This window comes from Neoarius graeffei, chromosome 23 (assembly GCF_027579695.1).
Source record: "Neoarius graeffei isolate fNeoGra1 chromosome 23, fNeoGra1.pri, whole genome shotgun sequence".
NCBI classification, from domain to species: Eukaryota; Metazoa; Chordata; class Actinopteri; order Siluriformes; family Ariidae; genus Neoarius; species Neoarius graeffei.
The window spans coordinates 46,332,350-46,350,661 of NC_083591.1; the positions used below are offsets into that span (position 1 = coordinate 46,332,350).

At 40.7% G+C, this 18,312-nt stretch overlaps 2 protein-coding genes across 5 annotated transcripts in view; both read left to right on the plus strand.

Annotated features, from left to right (window-relative positions):
* The first annotated feature begins 3,480 nt into the window (after nucleotides 1-3,480).
* On the plus strand, nucleotides 3,481-11,088 carry fcer1gl (Fc receptor, IgE, high affinity I, gamma polypeptide like). 2 transcript variants are annotated; one of them, XM_060906262.1, is made up of 5 exons: nucleotides 3,490-3,654; nucleotides 4,846-4,937; nucleotides 10,032-10,052; nucleotides 10,480-10,512; nucleotides 10,625-11,083. In XM_060906262.1, the coding sequence occupies exons 1-5, from the start codon at nucleotides 3,531-3,533 to the stop codon at nucleotides 10,688-10,690; spliced, it is 336 nt and encodes a 111-aa protein (XP_060762245.1). In that variant the 5' UTR covers nucleotides 3,490-3,530; the 3' UTR covers nucleotides 10,691-11,083. The 2 variants fall into 2 exon arrangements, with proteins under 2 accessions (XP_060762247.1, XP_060762245.1); XM_060906264.1 differs by lacking the exon at nucleotides 10,032-10,052 and having other exon boundaries at nucleotides 3,481-3,654; nucleotides 10,625-11,088.
* Nucleotides 11,089-16,097: 5,009 nt separating this feature from the next.
* The window catches only part of nectin4b (nectin cell adhesion molecule 4b), a 38,820-nt gene continuing 36,605 nt past the window's right edge, over nucleotides 16,098-18,312 (plus strand). For 2 of the 3 annotated variants that reach the window (XM_060906254.1, XM_060906255.1), the window contains exons 1-4: nucleotides 16,098-16,395; nucleotides 16,508-16,581; nucleotides 17,340-17,534; nucleotides 17,646-17,813. In XM_060906254.1, the coding sequence (XP_060762237.1) occupies nucleotides 16,394-16,395; nucleotides 16,508-16,581; nucleotides 17,340-17,534; nucleotides 17,646-17,813 (439 nt within the window). In that variant the 5' untranslated portion in view covers nucleotides 16,098-16,393. Of the gene's footprint in view, nucleotides 16,582-17,339; nucleotides 17,535-17,645; nucleotides 17,814-18,312 lie in introns of all 3 variants that reach the window. The other variant, XM_060906256.1, reaches the window with a different exon arrangement.

The window sequence follows — 18,312 nt, forward strand, 5'->3', positions numbered from 1 at the left end:
TTGTCTAGGCTTAATTCAATTTTTTAGATTTTTTTATAGCGAGATAATATGATTTCAATGAATATATACCTGCATTTTAGCCTACATTATAAAATAAATCATAAACCAGGCTTTCTTTATGAAATATATTATTTTAATCGTCTGTGTTACATTACATATAAAGTGTGTTACATGAGAGAATTAGGCCAGCTTGCCTACGTGTGGATTTCAGGAGTGGATCTTGAAACTGATGCAATTTCCTTTTCACTTCTACAAAAAGAATGGTAGATGAAGCTATTTATGAATGTAACAGTGAAAACAGGCTCATGAATAAGGACCAAATGTACTTGCTACAGTCAAATTATAACCACTCAGTCTCAGTCTACTCATGATAGCTGATTTAATTTCAAGCTAGTTAGGAAACTTGCTAGTTAAGTCTATGCAGGAAAAAAGGTGTACAAATTATCAAGGACATAGATTAAGGTACATTATGCATTTTTATTAAACTTTCCAGTTTCCACTACACACTCTTCACCTCATTTTAAAGTGGCCACTAGAGTGATGTAAACGTTACACACTCAGGCTTCCATTGTACCATGATATGATACAATTTAGGCCAAGTTTACATTAGACCGTATCTGTCTCGTTTTCTTCGCGGATGCACTGTCCGTTTACATTAAAACGCCTGGAAACGCCGGGAAACGGGAATCCGCCAGGGTCCACGTATTCAATCCAGATCGTGTCTGATCCGGTGCTGTGTAAACATTGAGAATACGTGGATACGCTGTGCTGAGCTCTAGCTGGCGTCGTCATTGGACAACGTCACTGTGACATCCACCTTCCTGATTCGCTGGCGTTGGTCATGTGACGCGACTGCTGAAAAACGGCACGGACTTCCGCCTTGTATCACCTTTCATTAAAGAGTATAAAAGTATGAAAATACTGCAAATACTGATGCAAATACTGCCCATTGTGTAGTTATGATTGTCTTTAGGTTTGCCATCCTTCCACTTGCAAGTGGTAAGTGACTTGCGCACAGCGGCTCAGTCCCGAATCACTGCTCGTGCGCTTCACTCGCGCGCTCTGTGAGCTGCGCAGGGCCGGAGTGCGCACCCTCCAGAGAGCACTCGCTGTTCAGGGCGGAGTGATTTGGAGCGCAGCCGCTGAGGAGGAAGCGATGAGCCGCACTGACACATTTCAACTTACGTGTCGAATTAGTCATGTGATTAGCGTATCCGTGTATTGGCGTTGCTGTGTGCACGCGAATCGTGTATTGGCGTTGCTGTGTGCACGCTAATCGTTTTTAAAAACGTTAATCTGATCCGCTGATACGGTCTAATGTAAACCCCACCTTAGATTCTCGAGCTTAAACTATTCGACATTTGATGATATCACGGAATCTACTATGAAACAATACAATTTGATTTAATAGTTTCTAATCAATATATCACTGAAAATAGCTGGGTTTTGGTGTGCTCAAAACTGTGTTTTCAGTGACTCACAGGAGGACAGTGAGAATCAGCATTCCATTGATCACCCTAACGGGCAATCCACTGATCATCCTAACGACTCTCAAGGCCGTTCACAACCAGCCCCCAGTGACCCACACCAACAGGATGACTCAATGACACCTTAGATGAGCTTTTCATCCATGAGAGGATAAATACCTGATGCTCCCTACCAGTCAGACAGAACTGAAGAAGCCTTTCGGATGAGAGGTGAAACGTCTTCAAGAATCTTCAAGCAAGTCCAGTTGCTCTCTTTTACCACCCACAGTTTACCATGACCTGGATGACTGAGAATCTTCACAGACAAATTTCAATTGTTGCCTTTTAACTTAATGCATCAAATCTAATTGTTTGATCATTACACTCCTGTTAGACCCTTTGCAGAATAATGAATGTTAAGGCAAGACTTCGCAAGTTAAAATATGGGTTTGCTTATAAACTTGCTTTATATTTTAACTATACTGGATATCCGCCTCAAACCTCACTCCAAAACTCCAACATACTGTATACAATGTGTTTTTTTCCATCCACATTCACTGGATATGAGCAATTGCGCGCGCTTATTGGCTACTGTACTACTAGGATATCAGCTCATACTGTATACCGTGAGTAGAGCAAAACAAAATGACTGAGAATGTTGCTTCACCAACCGAGGATAAAATAAAAACTCTACTTGAAACCCCCCCAAAAAATAAAAATACAAAAAAAGCAATAAAATATGGAATAACAGTATTTGATGGTAAGAACTTTTTTTTTCAAGAATTATTATTATTATTATTATTATTATTATTATAGCATTTTTCACAAATTGCTACTGTCATTTCGCTGGTTTGTTTACATTCTAAGCGGAAATGATTTTGTCAGACGTTTTGTATAAAGTTTTTATTTATCGAATTTGCAAAAAAATGAAAATAAAAATGCTCTGTTTCTCAAAATCCAGTGAATGTGGATAGAATAAAAGAGTTATTCCACTCAATCTCGTCGTACATGGCTAAAAGCCAGCTCGTCACTTTCGTGGAATAACTGTTAAATATACAGTATTTAATACACTATATATGTATACAGTATTTAATACACTATTTCTGCTGTTCTTCCTTTAAAAAAAAAGATGTCCAAGTTTCACCCTTGCTTCAGTGACTCATCTCAATCAGATACTGTAGGTTTGTACCTAGGAACTGTTGTTGTAATCAAAGAGACATTTCCCATGGGTCTTAATTACAATCTGATTACGCTGACCTTCTAACTTTAAAGTATACAGTTGCAGAAGATAAATGATTTATAATCTCATTATACTGTCTCACCCAGAAGAGGATGGGTTCCCTTTGAGTCTGGTTTCTCTCAAGGTTTCTTCCTCATGTCATCTCAGGGAGTTTTTATCCTTGCCAATGTCACCTTTGACCTGCTCGTTAGGGATCGCATTGCTTCGTGACCATGCTTTTTGTTGAAAGATCTATTCAAATAAAAATTGCATCTAATTCATTCAACAATGGGAAGTTTCCTATGTGAAAATAATCACACTGACCAATGCTGCCAGGAAATCCTTGCATAAATAGCTTAGTACTTTGAGTCATGTACAAATAGTCACCACACTCATGTGCACACACACCATCGTGCTACTTCCTCTGTGAGCTGCCATAGCGTAACATTCATAGACTTGTTTGTTCATTTTCATCTCTGGTTAGATTATGCATCAGTAAGCTATACATTCTTGCAGAATGACTTTGCAGTCTGCTTTATGTTACATTTATTTAAATCAGGATACGAATGTGATCACGTGCTAATTGTAAAGTGTTTCCTAGAAGGTTCCTGGTTAATTTCAGCAGTTCTGTATGCAGGCACTGTGAAAATTCAGACAATGTAATGTAAGTGAAGTAGAAGTTTGCGTGTGAAAAGTGGCAAATAAAGAGCCTGCGAGACCATGGTGTGAAATTGTGGCCAACCCTCTTCAGCCCTCTGCCTTGCAGTACCTCGGAAAGGCTATTTTGTCACAGCCCACTGTTTCCTGTTCAAAGAACTGCTTTCACACAGACTCTTGCAGAATTAATGCACATACACACACTGTCTCATCGTCCGTCCATCGCTTCAGCTTCGCTTCAGCTCTTCTCAATTGCCAGGATGTACAGATCAGGGATATTGATCCTCCTGTTCCTGAATTTTGTGGCTGCCGGTGAGTCACCATTGACATCTCAGACTCCCTAATTGGATTTGATTAGATATTAACTCGTGTTAAAACTCTTCTTCATCTCTAACTTGGAATCGAATTCAATTTCAGATCATAATTTGCTATTATAGTTGATATTTTGTATCGTTACAGTGTATTTGAAATTTAAAAAACTGATTTTAGACCTGTTTATGGATAGAAGATATGTGTTTCTGCTGATGACGTCATACAATGAGTAACATCCGCTATATACCAAATATATATATATATATATATTTTATGAAGCACTTTAGTCCAATGTTTCCCTGGAAACTTTACTGTACTATACATAACTTTGAGAGTATATGCCATCTCTACTGAAATACACCGCAGTTACTTCCTGAATTTTTCTTTAGATCTATATACAGTATATATACTGAAGTGTATACACCCCATGCTATACAGGATGCTTTGTTATTATCGTACATTGATCTTTTTTATGGGATTTTTTTAAAGGATCTTTGTAGGATAGTACTTTGTTAGGACACTTCTGAGCGATCAAATGTCTCTATTAGTTGATCAAAATGTGGAAGTGCTCAGAAGAAAAACTGAAAGAGTTTCTTTTGTCATTTGTGGCTAAGCAAGAGCTCTGAATGTAGTCTAAGTGAATAACATACCAATGTACCATAACCATATCTTATTACAGTAGCACCTGTCAAGGGGTGGGATATATTAGTATTAGGCAGCGAGAGAACAGTCAGTTCTTGAAGTTGATATGTTGGAAGCAGGAAAAATGGACAACCATAAGGATTTGAACGACTTTGACAAGGGCCAAGTTGTGATGGCTAGATGACTGGGTATCTCTGAGCAGCTCCAAAATGGCACATCTTGTAGGGTGTTTTTGTTGGGGATCAAAAGTAGTCCAAGGAAGGACAACCGGTGAACCGCTGACAGGGTCACGAGTATCGAAGGCTCATTGATTCGCATGGTGCACGAAGGCTAGCCCATATGGGCCAAGCCCACAGAAGAGCTACTGTAGCACAAACTGCTGAAAAAGTTTAACCTTTCTGTTTTAGCCAGCGTTAACTTTTTCTTGCTTGGTGATGGGGGACCTGTTTTTCATGGGCTCATAAGTATATGTGATAAATGTTAATTTTAACATTGCGTGATCCCTATACACAAGACTGTGTGCTTGCGTGTGTGTGTCCACTCTTCCAGAAGTCATAGCTGGGAATGGATATTGCTATATTCTTGATGGGATTTTGGTTGTCTATGGCGTCGTGCTGACGATCCTCTACTGCAGACTGAGGGTGAGTCATTTATCACTTCGACATGCTAACAATCAAAACCCAATGTTTCAAATTAATACACAACATTTACAACAGCATTCAAATCATTCTGTAAAATCTTTTGACTAAAACAGTCAAATTTGACAGTAAATTATTCACACTGTTCATCCTATTCTAATAAAATAATTCCATTATAGTTAATTTTAGCTAGTATTATAGGTGGCACGGTGGTTTAGTGGTTAGCACTGTCGCCTCACAGCAAGAAGGTCCTGGGTTTGAGCCCAGCGACTGGTGAGGGCCTTTCTGTGTGGGTTTCCTCCAGGTGCTCCGGTTTACCCTACAGTCCAAAGACATGCAGGTTAGGCTAATTGGTGGCTCTAAATTGACCGTAGGTGTGAATGGTTGTTTGTCTCTATGTGTCAGCCCTGTGATGACCTGGCGACTTGTCCAGGGTGTACCCCACCTCTCACCCATAGTCAGCTGGGATAGGTTCCAGCTTGCCCGCGACCCTGCACAGGATAAGCGGCTACAGATAATGGATGGATGGATGGATGGAATTATACAGAAAAGTAACTTGACTTATCAACACAATAGTATATGAGAAGTGAATCTAATATACTCTTAAACATAGAAATATGAACAACTCTTTCATGGATCATGAAAGCTGTCAATGTATCGGATTTTTGGTTTATAACATCCAGTGCTTACAGGAAAAATATATGGTATTTAGTGTATGTATATAACATGATCAAAACAGACCATTTACACCAAACATCTGAGTGACGCAGTTCATAAATGGGCTTAGAAAAAATATTTGGTGATATGATATAGTAATCGGCGGCACGGTGGTGTAGTGGTTAGCGCTGTCGCCTCACAGCAAGAAGGTCCTGGGTTCGAGCCCCGGGGCCGGCAAGGGCCTTTCTGTGTGGAGTTTGCATGTTCTCCCCGTGTCCGCGTGGGTTTCCTCCGGGTGCTCCGGTTTCCCCCACAGTCCAAAGACATGCAGATTAGGTTAACTGGTGACTCTAAATTGACCGTAGGTGTGAGTGTGAATGGTTGTCTGTGTCTATGTGTCAGCCCTGTGATGACCTGGCGACTTGTCCAGGGTGTACCCCGCCTTTCGCCCGTAGTCAGCTGGGATAGGCTCCAGCTTGCCTGCGACCCTGTAGAAGGATAAAGCGGCTAGAGATAATGAGATGAGATGAGATGAGATATAGTAATCACAAATGACAGATTTCTTAACTTTCTGATATTACGGGTCACCACATTAAAAATAAATAATAAATAAAAATAGTATATTAGAATACACTGACTTTTATTGTAAATGCACTGAATTCCCGCAGCCTGCAAGAACAATGCAAGAAAATTTTAGATTCAAATTTTTCTTTTAAAAAACATATAAAAATGATAACCAAAAAAATTAAAGTTAATCTTTATAACTTCAAGCACATTAGAGGTGCCATGTCAGATACGGCTGCCCTAACGTTTTTACACGCAATGATTTTTTCTCATTTAAGCTACTGTATTACTAGCTGGACCATGGTGGGTTCCATTACACTTAGGCCAGTCGAGATTCTATATAAAAAGGCATTGAAAATTTTAGATAAGAAACCTATATCATACCATCATTGCAATATTCTAGTGAAGTATAATCTGCTGAGCTTTGATAATTTCTGTAAACTGTCTTACATTTGCTTATTATATAAAATTCTGCATGGCTTGGCATCACCCTGCCTGCAGGAATTCTTTAAATACCGTCAAACACGGACGACACGAGCAGCGGTCAATAAAGACGTGGTGGTTCCATTTAGGAAAACGGCTTTTAGTCAGACTGCATTATCTATAAAAGGTAGTGCCTTATGGAACTCCATACCTGTGCAAATCAGAGAGTGTCCCTCTTTTCCTACTTTTAAGTGTCAGGTCAAAATGTGGATCAGAGATCAACAAATATGTACACACCTTTGATTGTTGTCCTCTCTCTTTTTTTCTCTCCCCTCCCCTTCTTATTAAGTGTGCATGTCTGCTAATTTTTATTGTCTCTGGTCTGTATATGTATTTATATAAGTGTGTATATCTGCTAATTTCTTTTGTCTCTGGTCTGTATATGTTTGCTTATTCCCTGTGTCTCTGTTCTTTTAGTTTCTGCTTTTATTACTACTTTTCTATTGCTTTTATATACTCTTACTACTTGTTCTTATTACTACTCTGTGTTTAACATACATCTAACCTGCCTATGTTGGACAACAGATGGAAATTAGCACTTGTGCTAAAATCTGGCACATTTACATGTATGTATATATGTTCATTAATGTGCACTGTCCTGAAAAATAAAGTAAAGTAAAGTAATGTTTTTCTGAATATAATAGCTAATTGTATAATTTCCTGGAATATATACTTAGAGAGGGTGGCATGGTTAGCGCTGTCGCCTCACAGCAAGAAGGTCAGGGTTTGAGCCCTGTGGCCGGCGAGGGCCTTTCTGTGCAGAGTTTGCATGTTCTCTGCGTGGGTTTCCTCTGGGTGAGATATAATTAGAGACCAGCTAAATAGTGCAGACTCTGTTTCAACAACTAAATAGGTGTTTGTTTATTGGTCTGTAATAAGCCACATAAATGTAGTTATTTTAAACGCAGTTGTTTAAAATGAAAAATTAAAAACATCTGATGCTCTAAAATACGGTTCACAAGCTATTATCAGCCGGGGGGAAAAATCTGACTCCTCGACCCAGATTTTTTTTTTTAATAAGCATAATAATCCAACTATTCAAATATGCATAATAATATTTTGGCTATTTATTTGTGCAAGAACAATTTTAATTCCCACACTATCCACTCACAGGACACAATTTGAATAAATTTATTATTAGTTAATATTATTCATATACTTGTTTTTGACTTATTGAGGTTTGGATTAGGGGCGGCACGGTGGTGTAGTGGTTAGCGCTGTCGCCTCACAGCAAGAAGGTCCTGGGTTCGAGCCCCGTGGCCGGCGAGGGCCTTTCTGTGTGGAGTTTGCATGTTCTCCCCGTGTCCGCGTGGGTTTCCTCCGGGTGCTCCGGTTTCCCCCACAGTCCAAAGACATGCAGGTTAGGTTAACTGGTGACTCTAAATTGACCGTAGGTGTGAATGTGAGTGTCTATGTCTGTGTGTCAGCCCTGTGATGACCTGGCGACTTGTCCAGGGTGTACCCCGCCTTTCGCCCGTAGTCAGCTGGGATAGGCTCCAGCTTGCCTGCGACCCTGTAGAAGGATAAAGCGGCTAGAGATAATGAGATGAGATGAGGTTTGGATTAAATGCATTTCAAGTCAAGTCAAGTCAGCTTTATTGTCAGTTTCTTCATATGCACAGGTCATACAAGGAAATTGAAATTACGTTTCTCTCTATCCCATGCAAAGACATAGACAAACATAGGACTGACATTAACAAGACAAATATTAAAGTGCAAGACAGGACCATGTTTTAACTGATCATTTAAATGATCAGTTAAAACAATGTGATAACTATTAGGACTCAGTACTAAACATAACAGGCGGCACAGTGGTGTAGTGGTTAGCACTGTCGCCTCACAGCAAGAAGGTCCTGGGTTCAAGCCCCGCGGCCGGCAAGGGCATTTCTGTGTGGAGTTTGCATGTTCATCCTGTGTCTGCATGGGTTTCCTCCGGTTTCCCCCACAGTCTGAAGTCATGCAGGTTAGGTTAATTGGTGGCTCTAAATTGACCGTGAGTGTGAATGGTTGTCTGTGTGTCAGCCCTGTGATGACCTGCCGACTTGTCCAGGGTGTACCCCGCCTCTCACCCATAGTCAGCTGGGATAGGCTCCAGCTTGCCTGCGACCCTGTAGAACAGGATAAGCGGCTATAGATAACACATGGATGGATAATAAATCTCATCTCATCTCATTATCTGTAGCCGCTTTATCCTTCTACAGGGTCGCAGGCAAGCTGGAGCCTATCCCAGCTGACTACGGGCGAAAGGCGGGGTACACCCTGGACAAGTCGCCAGGTCATCACAGGGCTGACACACAGACAACCATTCACACTCACATTCACACCTACGGTCAATTTAGAGTCACCAGTTAACCTAACCTGCATGTCTTTGGACTGTGGGGGAAACCGGAGCACCCAGAGGAAACCCACGCGGACACGGGGAGAACATGCAAACTCCGCACAGAAAGGCCCTCGCCGGCCCCGGGGCTTGAACCCAGGACCTTCTTGCTGTGAGGCGACAGCGCTAACCACTACACCACCGTGCCGCCCCTTGGATAATAAATATAACGTTGAAAATGACAGGTGATGATTCACACCAGTGGGATAATTTTTTGAGAACGCAGACTGGCTTTACTTCATAGCCATGATGCAAAGTTATAACTGACTGCAAAAGTGTTAACGCGAAGAGCAAAACTTTTGCACAACTTTAGTTTTCTGGAGAAAAATGTCAAATATGTTTCTTAGTTTTTACATTCAGAACAGGACATTCATTTCATCACGTTTCCTTCTTCAAAACCCGCCAGTCATTTTATATTATTTGTAATAATTAATTTAGTTGAACATGACTCATTATGGTGTCTGTGATGTTGCATGCTATGATAGTGAACATAGGTTTACACTGTTATGAGTCAGTGCAATCAGGAAAGCTAAATTAGAAATATTCTCCTTTTATAGAACTCGAGAAGTGTACAAAACTGTAATTGTGAAATGGTAAATATGGATACAAAGTCATGACCGAACAGTGGAAAAAAAACCAAAACAGAGATTTTACTGAAAGGAAAAATCCAAAATAGGAGAACTAAAATGTTCCTGGGGCAAATCAAATGAAAGTCTATATTAAGGTTACCTTCAAAAATTATCGTTGTAATTTTTTTTAATTAAGTATCTTAAATAAACATGCACATTTTTAAGTGGTGATAATACCAAAACAGTTTCATTATCATCAGTAAATGTCTTCTTGGTTTCACAAATTCAAGTGAGGGCTCACAAACATTTGCACTCAATTGTACTTTTTATCATTTACAATGTATTTACTTATAAATTAATCACTTAATTAATAAGCAAACACTTGATCAGAAAAGTGATAATCCATGAATTAATATCATTTATAATTTTTTCAAATATGCTTTGCAGCTGCTGTCTCAAAATAATGAGGTAAGGACTTGGTTTACATGGTGAGCATGACTAACTGTCTGTAATGTGTGTGTGTGTGCGTGTGTGTGTTTTCTCTTGTCGTTACTTCCCCTGTACACTTGTACTTAGTTCTCTTTCTGATACACTGGTGACCATTAGCGATGTTATTTATACTTTCTTGGCTGCACAAGTTCCTCTGAACTCTTCAATGCCTCATCTACCGCTATCTAATGAGCCTTGAAGACTCAAAAAGTGATGGCACTTGAGTAACATTTCATTTCTACTTACATTTGAGCCTAACTCAGGATTTAATATCTTAGGAGGTAGGGTGTAGAAACAAGAACTATCTGTTGTGTTTGGAAAGATGATGCAATATAGAAGAAAAGATTACTACACATCCCTGTGTTTCCTCTTAACTTCATGCTCAAACACTGTCTTTCTCTTACAGACAAATGAAGGGAAACCAGAGGGCATCTACCAGGTATGAGCATTTTTTAAGACCATTTTGAATGCTGACATCCAATGTTGATTGCGGATTTATCTGCATATGTAACATCTCTTGTAATTTTTTTTAATTTATTTTTTTAAATCAGGGTTTGAAGCATCAAAACCAGGACACCTATGAGACGCTCCATGTGAAGAAGAAACCCTTGGCATAACTGTTTGACATTTTCCTTTGTCTTCTGATTTACAGCAACTCTGCCTGTCTAACAGGCTTTTCCTTTCTGTGAAATTTATGTTCGTATATCTGTTGTTTCTTTTGCTTACTAACATGTTTTATTTTTTACGTTTGATTACACAGCTTGCGTTTCATCAATTATGAGCATTTATGTCCTTTTGCATTACATAATTTGGTAAGAACCTTAAATGCCTTGTAACTTTTCTATATTTTATATCATTAAATTATAAGCTAAGCATGATATAATTATCATCTAGCAGACATAATTATACAATTATGTCAATTATAATAAAAAAACAGTGCTATTAAATATTATTACTTTGCTTTAATACTAAAAGTGATGAATGTACAGAAAGAAGCCTTTAAAAAGAGATCAAATCATTGATAAGAACAAATAAAGTTTTGAGAAGAAAAGTGTCGATTCATTATATAGTTTAAGAAGTTATAAATGAAATGTTTGTGTATCACTCATAAAAGACAACAACTGATAGAAAGATTATTTGAATACAGGGCACCATGGTGGTACTTGCCCATTAGAATGAGTGAGTGTGTGAGCATGGTGACTGGATTTCCTTCCATGGTGTCTTCCTGCTTCACATCCATACCCCTTTTCAACCAACAGGGAATGGGTTCTTGAACCAGTTCCGTTCAGGATTCTTTGAACCTTGGTTGCCAGCTAGTGAACCGGCCCATGTATTCACCAGTTTTGAGCAGAACCATTGTGATCAAGGATGCATCATGAACAGAGGCCGTTGAACAATTCACAACAGGAGTACACAGTAGTAGCAAGATGGTAGTGTGCATTGATTACCTCTGAGCTTTTGTTCTGTTATTGCAGATATTTGTTTTTGGCCCATTTTTTCTGAAGACGTATCCTTTTCCATTGCGTTCTCCATTGCTGCATTCCGCTTCCTCTCCAAATTAATGACACGCCCACTGATGTCGTCATGGTTCGCACTGGAAAAACCAGCTATATTTTGATTCCAGCTGAGAACCAAATTTTCAGGTTCCAAATCAATTTATTTTTGGTCGAAATACTCTGAATGGTTCAAAATTTGGTGTGTGAACCAGAATGGAACCAGTTCCCTGTCGGTTGAAAAGGTGTACCAATGTTCCTGGAATAGGCTCTGGATCCACCATGACCCTGACCAGGATAAAGCAGCTACTGATGATGAATGAAGGAATAGCTTGAAAACAAGCAAAGAAAGAAGTCAAAAACTCACCATGACTCATCCACGAAGAAGACTGCTCTTTGAAGAACACAGTTATATAGTGATAGTTATAGTTATACAGTTATTACAGATATGTCAGGAAGAATAAGGGCCTGGAGGATGCAAAGAGCCTGAAAGTAGTTATAAAAACAGAGGCTGGACATACAAGTTACTAAAGAATATTTCTATCACTTTCAGAAGGGGGCGGCACGGTGGTGTAGTGGTTAGCGCTGTCGCCTCACAGCGGGAAGGTATGCATGTTCTCCCCGTGTCCGCATGGGTTTCGTCCGGGTGCTCCGGTTTCCCCCACAGTCCAAAGACATGCAGGTTAGGTTAACTGGTGACTCTAAATTGACCGTAGGTGTGAATGTGAGTGTGAATGGTTGTCTGTGTCTATGTGTCAGCCCTGTGATGACCTGGCGACTTGTCCAGGGTGTACCCCGCCTCTCGCCCGTAGTCAGCTGGGATAGGCTCCAGCTTGCCTGCGACCCTGTAGAACAGGATAAAGCGGCTCGAGATAATGAGATGAGAATGAGACAAACAAACCCCCTCTTTTGGCATTTGTTTTGCATGTTTTTATTCTGCTCTGCTTTGCTTTGACATTTAACGCTGCTGGTGATTTACTGGGAGAAGGTGCTCATGTGTAAACTGGTTTGGCTGGTCGAAGTTCTTGAATGCAAAACTTCTCTGCAAACCTCCTTATCAACTACTATCAAGACAAACATGAACAATCTGCACAAATGGAATAGCATGAAGATAGATATATACAGTGCCTTGCAAAAGTATTCATACCCCTTGAACTTTTTCACATTTTTCCACCTTACAACCACGAACTTAAAAGTTTTTTATTGAGATTTTATGTGATAGACCAACACAGAGTAGCACATAATTGCGAAGTGAAACGAAAATGATAAATGGTCTTCAAAATTTTAAACAAATAAAAATCTGAAAAATGTGATGTGCATTAGTATTCAGCCCCCCTGCGTCAATATTTTGTAGAGCCACCTTTTGCTGCAATTACAGCTGCAAGTCTTTTGGGGTATGTCTCTACCAGCTTTGCACATCTAGACACTGAAATTTTTGCCCATTCTTCTTTGTAAAATAGCTCAAGCTCAGCCAGATTGGATGGAGAGCATCTGTGAACAGCAATTTTCAAGTCTTGCCACAGATGCTCAATGGGATTTAGGTCTGGACTTTGACTAGGCCATTCTAACACATGAATATTCTTTGATCTAAACCATTCCATTGTAGCTCTGGCTGTATGTTTAGGGTCATTGTCTTGCTGGAAGGTGAATCTCCTTCCCAGTCTCAAGTCTTTTGCAGCCTCCAACAGGTTTTCTTCCAGGATTGCCCTGTATTTAGCTCCATCCATCTTCCCATCAACTCTGACCAGCTTCCCCGTCCCTGCTGATAAAAGCATCCCCATAGCATGATGCTGCCACCACCATGTTTCACAGTGGGGATGGTGTGTGCAGGGTGATGAGCAGTGTTAGTTTTCCGCCACACATAGCACTTTGCATTTAGGCCAAAAAGTTCAACTTTGGGGGGCGGCATGGTGGTGTAGTGGTTAGCGCTGTCGCCTCACAGCAAGAAGGTCCGGGTTCGAGCCCTGGGGCCGGCGAGGGCCTTTCTGTGCGGAGTTTGCATGTTCTCCCCGTGTCCGCGTGGGTTTCCTCCGGGTGCTCCGGTTTCCCCCACAGTCCAAAGACATGCAGGTTAGGTTAACTAGTGACTCTAAATTGACCGTAGGTGTGAATGTGAGTGTGAATGGTTGTCTGTGTCTATGTGTCAGCCCTGTGATGACCTGGCGACTTGTCCAGGGTGTACCCCGCCTTTCGCCCGTAGTCAGCTGGGATAGGCTCCAGCTTGCCTGCGACCCTGTAGAACAGGATAAAGCGGCTAGAGACAATGAGATGAGAATGAGAAGTTCAACTTTGGTCTCATCTGACCAAAGCACCTTCTTCCACATGTTTGCTGTGTCCCCTACATGGCTTATTATGCCTGTCTTTCAACAATGGCTTTCTTCTTGCCACTCTTCCAAAAAGGCCAGATTTGTGGAGTGTACGACTTATAGTTGTCCTGTGCACAGATTCTCCCACCTGAGCTGTGGATTTCTGCAGCTCCTCCAGAGTGATCATGGGCCTCTTGGCTGTTTCTCTGACCAGTGCTCTCCTTGCTCACTCTGTCAGTTTAGGTGGACGGCCATGTCTTGGTAGGTTTGCAGTTGTGCCATACTTTTTCCATTTTTGAATGATGGATTGAACAGTGCTTCTTGAGATGTTCAGAGCTTGGGATATATATTTTTTTATAACCTAACCCTGCTTTAAACTTCTCCAGAACTTTATCCCTGACCTGTCTGGTGAGTTCTTTGGTCTTCATGATGCTGTTTGTTCTTCAGTGTTCTCTAACAAACCACTGAGGCCTTCACAGAACAAGTGCATTTATGCTGAGAGTAAATTACACACAGTAGGACTCTATTAACTAATTAGATGACTTCTGAAGGCAATTTATTGCACTGGATTGTATTTAGAGGTATCAGAGTACAGGGGGCTGAATACTAATGCACATCACATTTTTCAGATTTTTATTTGTTTAAAATTTTGAAGACCATTTATCATTTTCGTTTCACTTCACAATCATGTGCTACTCTGTGTTGGTCTATCACATAAAATCTCAATAAAAAACTTTTAAGTTCGTGGTTGTAAGGTGGAAAAATGTGAAAAAAGTTCAAGGGGTATGAATACTTTTGCAAGGCACTGTAAATCTTATCCATGTTTCACTTTCATCCTATTAGTAGGATCTCATCTCATCATCTCTAGCCGCTTTATCCTTCTACAGGGTCACAGGCAAGCTGGAGCCTATCCCAGCTAACTACGGGCGAAAGGCGGGGTACACCCTGGACAAGTCGCCAGGTCATCACAGGGCTGACACATAGACACAGACAACCATTCACACCCACATTCACACCTATGGTCAATTTAGAGTCACCAGTTAACCTAACCTGCATGTCTTTGGACTGTGGGGGAAACCGGAGCACCCGGAGGAAACCCAAGCGGACACGGGGAGAACATGCAAACTCCACACAGAAATGCCCTCGCCGGCCCCAGGGCTCGAACCCAGGACCTTCTTGCTGTGAGGCGACAGCGCTAACCACTACACCACCGTGCCGCCTTAGTAAGATCTTCTTCTTCTAATTATTATTCTTATTATTAATAATAAGAATAATAATTAGTTATTCTAATTATAATTATATAATAATTATAATTAATAATCTTATTAATAATAAGAATAAGAAGAATAAGAATTAGAAGAAGAAGAAGAAGAAGAAGAAGAATTCTTATTCTTCTTATTATTAATAATAAGAAGAAGAATAGGCGGCACGGTGGTGTAGTGGTTAGCACTGTCGCCTCACAGCAAGAAGGTCCGGGTTCGAGCCCCGTGGCCGGCGAGGGCCTTTCTGTGTGGAGTTTGCATGTTCTCCCCGTGTCCGCGTGGGTTTCCTCCGGGTGCTCCGGTTTCCCCCACAGTCCAAAGACATGCAGGTTAGGTTAACTGGTGACTCTGAATTGACCGTAGGTGTGAATGGTTGTCTGTGTCTATGTGTCAGCCCTGTGATGACCTGGCGACTTGTCCAGGGTGTACCCCGCCTTTCGCCCGTAGTCAGCTGGGATAGGCTCCAGCTTGCCTGCGACCCTGTAGAACAGGATAAAGCGGCTAGAGATAATGAGATGAGATGAGATGAGATGAGATGAAATTATATTAGCTATCTACAACACTAAGTTTCCCTTTAAGACAGTTCCCGGAAGAGCTCCACACACACCATTTTAAGATAAGATAAACTTTATTCATTCCTCGGTCGGGAAATTTACAATAATAATAATAATATTTAATATTTTGATCTATATTTCAAGTTGGGTCTGGTAAATCTAGTTAATATTCATGAGGAAAGAGCGCGACATGATTGGCCGGTGAATACCTTCATTCCTCAACACAGACCTGCCTAACCCAAACCTTGAACCAACCAGGTAACACCTTACTTATTCACTGGCCAATCAGATTACACTTTCTTCATGAATATTAATAAGTCTCCCTCCAGCCACCCTGCAGCGAAAATATTGGAAAAACTTCCGTTTTCTCAAAGGAGAGCTTAGTGGACAAAAGTAGGCGTGGCCTGCGCCGAATGCGAACGCTCGAACAGGTGCGCGTGCGGAATGTTCTATCTGTGTGTTATCGAGCGTGTCGGTTGGAGTTTATATGCAAGAGTCGGTTCCGGTGTGTTTTGGGCGGCTTTTACTCCGTGAAGCGATTTAAAAAAACCCTGTAAATGTTATATTAGTTTGAAAGAAATTGTTTGAGGACGTTTTTATTTCATTTTCTGTGGAAACGTGTTCACTTTTCTACGGCTAATAGAAGAACTGAGGTGTCCTACGAGCCTGGTGGAGAGGTTTTACTCAACACAGTGACTGAGGCTAATGTAGGAATGCCATAGTTTGTGAGAAACTAGAGAGTAGAATAGCAAAGAAGTAGTTAATTCATGTATCTACAAGTGTAAAGTAAGTAAAAGTAGCCTATTTAATTCTTGAAAGGTTTAACCAAATGGAGGAAATGAAGAAAATATCAAACCCAGTCTGCTTTGCCCTGTTATTGACTGCAGTCATTGGTGAGTACAGCTTAATTGCTTTAAAACCCAATTAGGAAGAACCTTATACTCCTAAAAAGGTGTGTGTGTAAACAGAAAAGTTTAAGAGTGACATTCCTAGAGAGGTGACCAGGGGTGAGATGGTCTAAGAATGAATAGTGATTAATGATTACTCACCCATTAAACACCTGCTCAGAGGAAGTGTTGAAGGTGTGTGTTTGTGTCTTAAGCATTTGAGTTTGTGTGCTCATTCTCAGTGTACATTTGTGCTTGCATCCTGGAGTTGCGTGACAGGTTGGAGCACTCTCTGTATTTTTATGTTCGTATGAAGTGGCATCGCAGAGTTTATGTAAATATCAGCATGAACAAGAAATGCCTGTAGAACAGCTGATGCTCTTCAACACAGTGACCAGGAAGTAAAAACTGAGCCAATCTGAAAAAGTTGTGCAAAAGCAGTTCACGTACAGTTGTGTGTGTGAGAACGTCCTTGTGTTTGAATGCCAGCGAGTCATTCATGGCCTTGTTATTTTTTAAAAGTGTGTAGACACAGTTGAACATTAACTGAAAATTCAGGTTATTCACCTTAAAATATTTCACCCAGCCACACTAATCTCTGAAACCCACAAACACTGACAGTCTAGAGACAGTCTACGCTTCTGCTAAGACTATACACACAAACCTGTTTCTCCCCTACCCCCACGCTATTTTTATGCCAGCGTAAATGAATACAGTAATGTTTTACACATTTCTCTTGTGTGTTGTCTTCTCTCTGGGACCAGCCTGTGTGTGTAGCGAGTTTGTTCAACCCCCTCCGTTTCTGTCGCTGCGTTCCTTCACTGAAGAAGAGACTCAACTGCCGTGTGAGTATAAACCGCAGGACGGTGACACGGTGATACAGGTGACCTGGTCTGTAGAAAAGAGCAATGGTATCAAGGAGCAGGTCATCACCAGACACGTGACCGAGGGGCTTCAAGGTGCTTACACACATACGCGCGCACACACAAAACGTCAAAAAAAAAAAAAAAATTCTAATTCATTGTTGCCCTCACCTGAACCCTTTGGTGTATATGTGTGTGTGTGTGTAGAGTTTCCTAGCTTTGCAGGCCGTGTCCGCTTTGCAAGTTCTGATGCGATTAAAGACTCAACGCTGTTGATTCTGAGCACAAAGGAGTCGGATCAAGCCACGTACACCTGCCACATCGCCACTTTTCCTTCAGGGAACTTCGACAGAAAAATCAGCCTCACTGTCTGGAGTAAGAAATGTCTCATGTTTTTTGCTGACTTGAACTAGCACATAATTCATATAAATTATTTGTAGCAGCAGTCTGAGGCATGGTTTGGTGAACAATCAAACGTAAATATTTCTTTTACGTTACCACAAATGTAGTCAAACAGCAAAGACCAACCAGCGTTTCTGTGATGTACTGTTTTAATTTTGCACTGGAGCTATGACCCTGATGTAACCAAAAAGTAATGGAAACATGTCACTGCCCGAATACTGTATTTATACGTTAGTATTCATTTAGACATTTATACATGCTCAAATCATCAAAAACATGCTTTAAATGACATTAAGCTATATAACCTTATGATATTACACAGTGGCATGAAGTTTATCTTCGAGTGGTGAAATGTATATTTCACGAGTGAGCGAAGCAAACTTCTTCACGCCACCTTGTAATGTTCTTTATATTATATGGATAAATCCACAAAAAAAAAAAATACACAAGTTAATCAAAAACTTTTCATTTG

Bases quoted from the DNA above. Each gene is read 5' to 3' on its own strand.
- fcer1gl (XM_060906262.1), top strand. From the start codon at position 3,531: ATGCACATACACACACTGTCTCATCGTCCGTCCATCGCTTCAGCTTCG. The intron at 10,053-10,479 runs GTAAGGACTTGG...TTTCTCTTACAG, and splicing joins TGCTGTCTCAAAATAATGAG to ACAAATGAAGGGAAACCAGA. The intron at 10,513-10,624 runs GTATGAGCATTT...TTTTTAAATCAG, and splicing joins AACCAGAGGGCATCTACCAG to GGTTTGAAGCATCAAAACCA.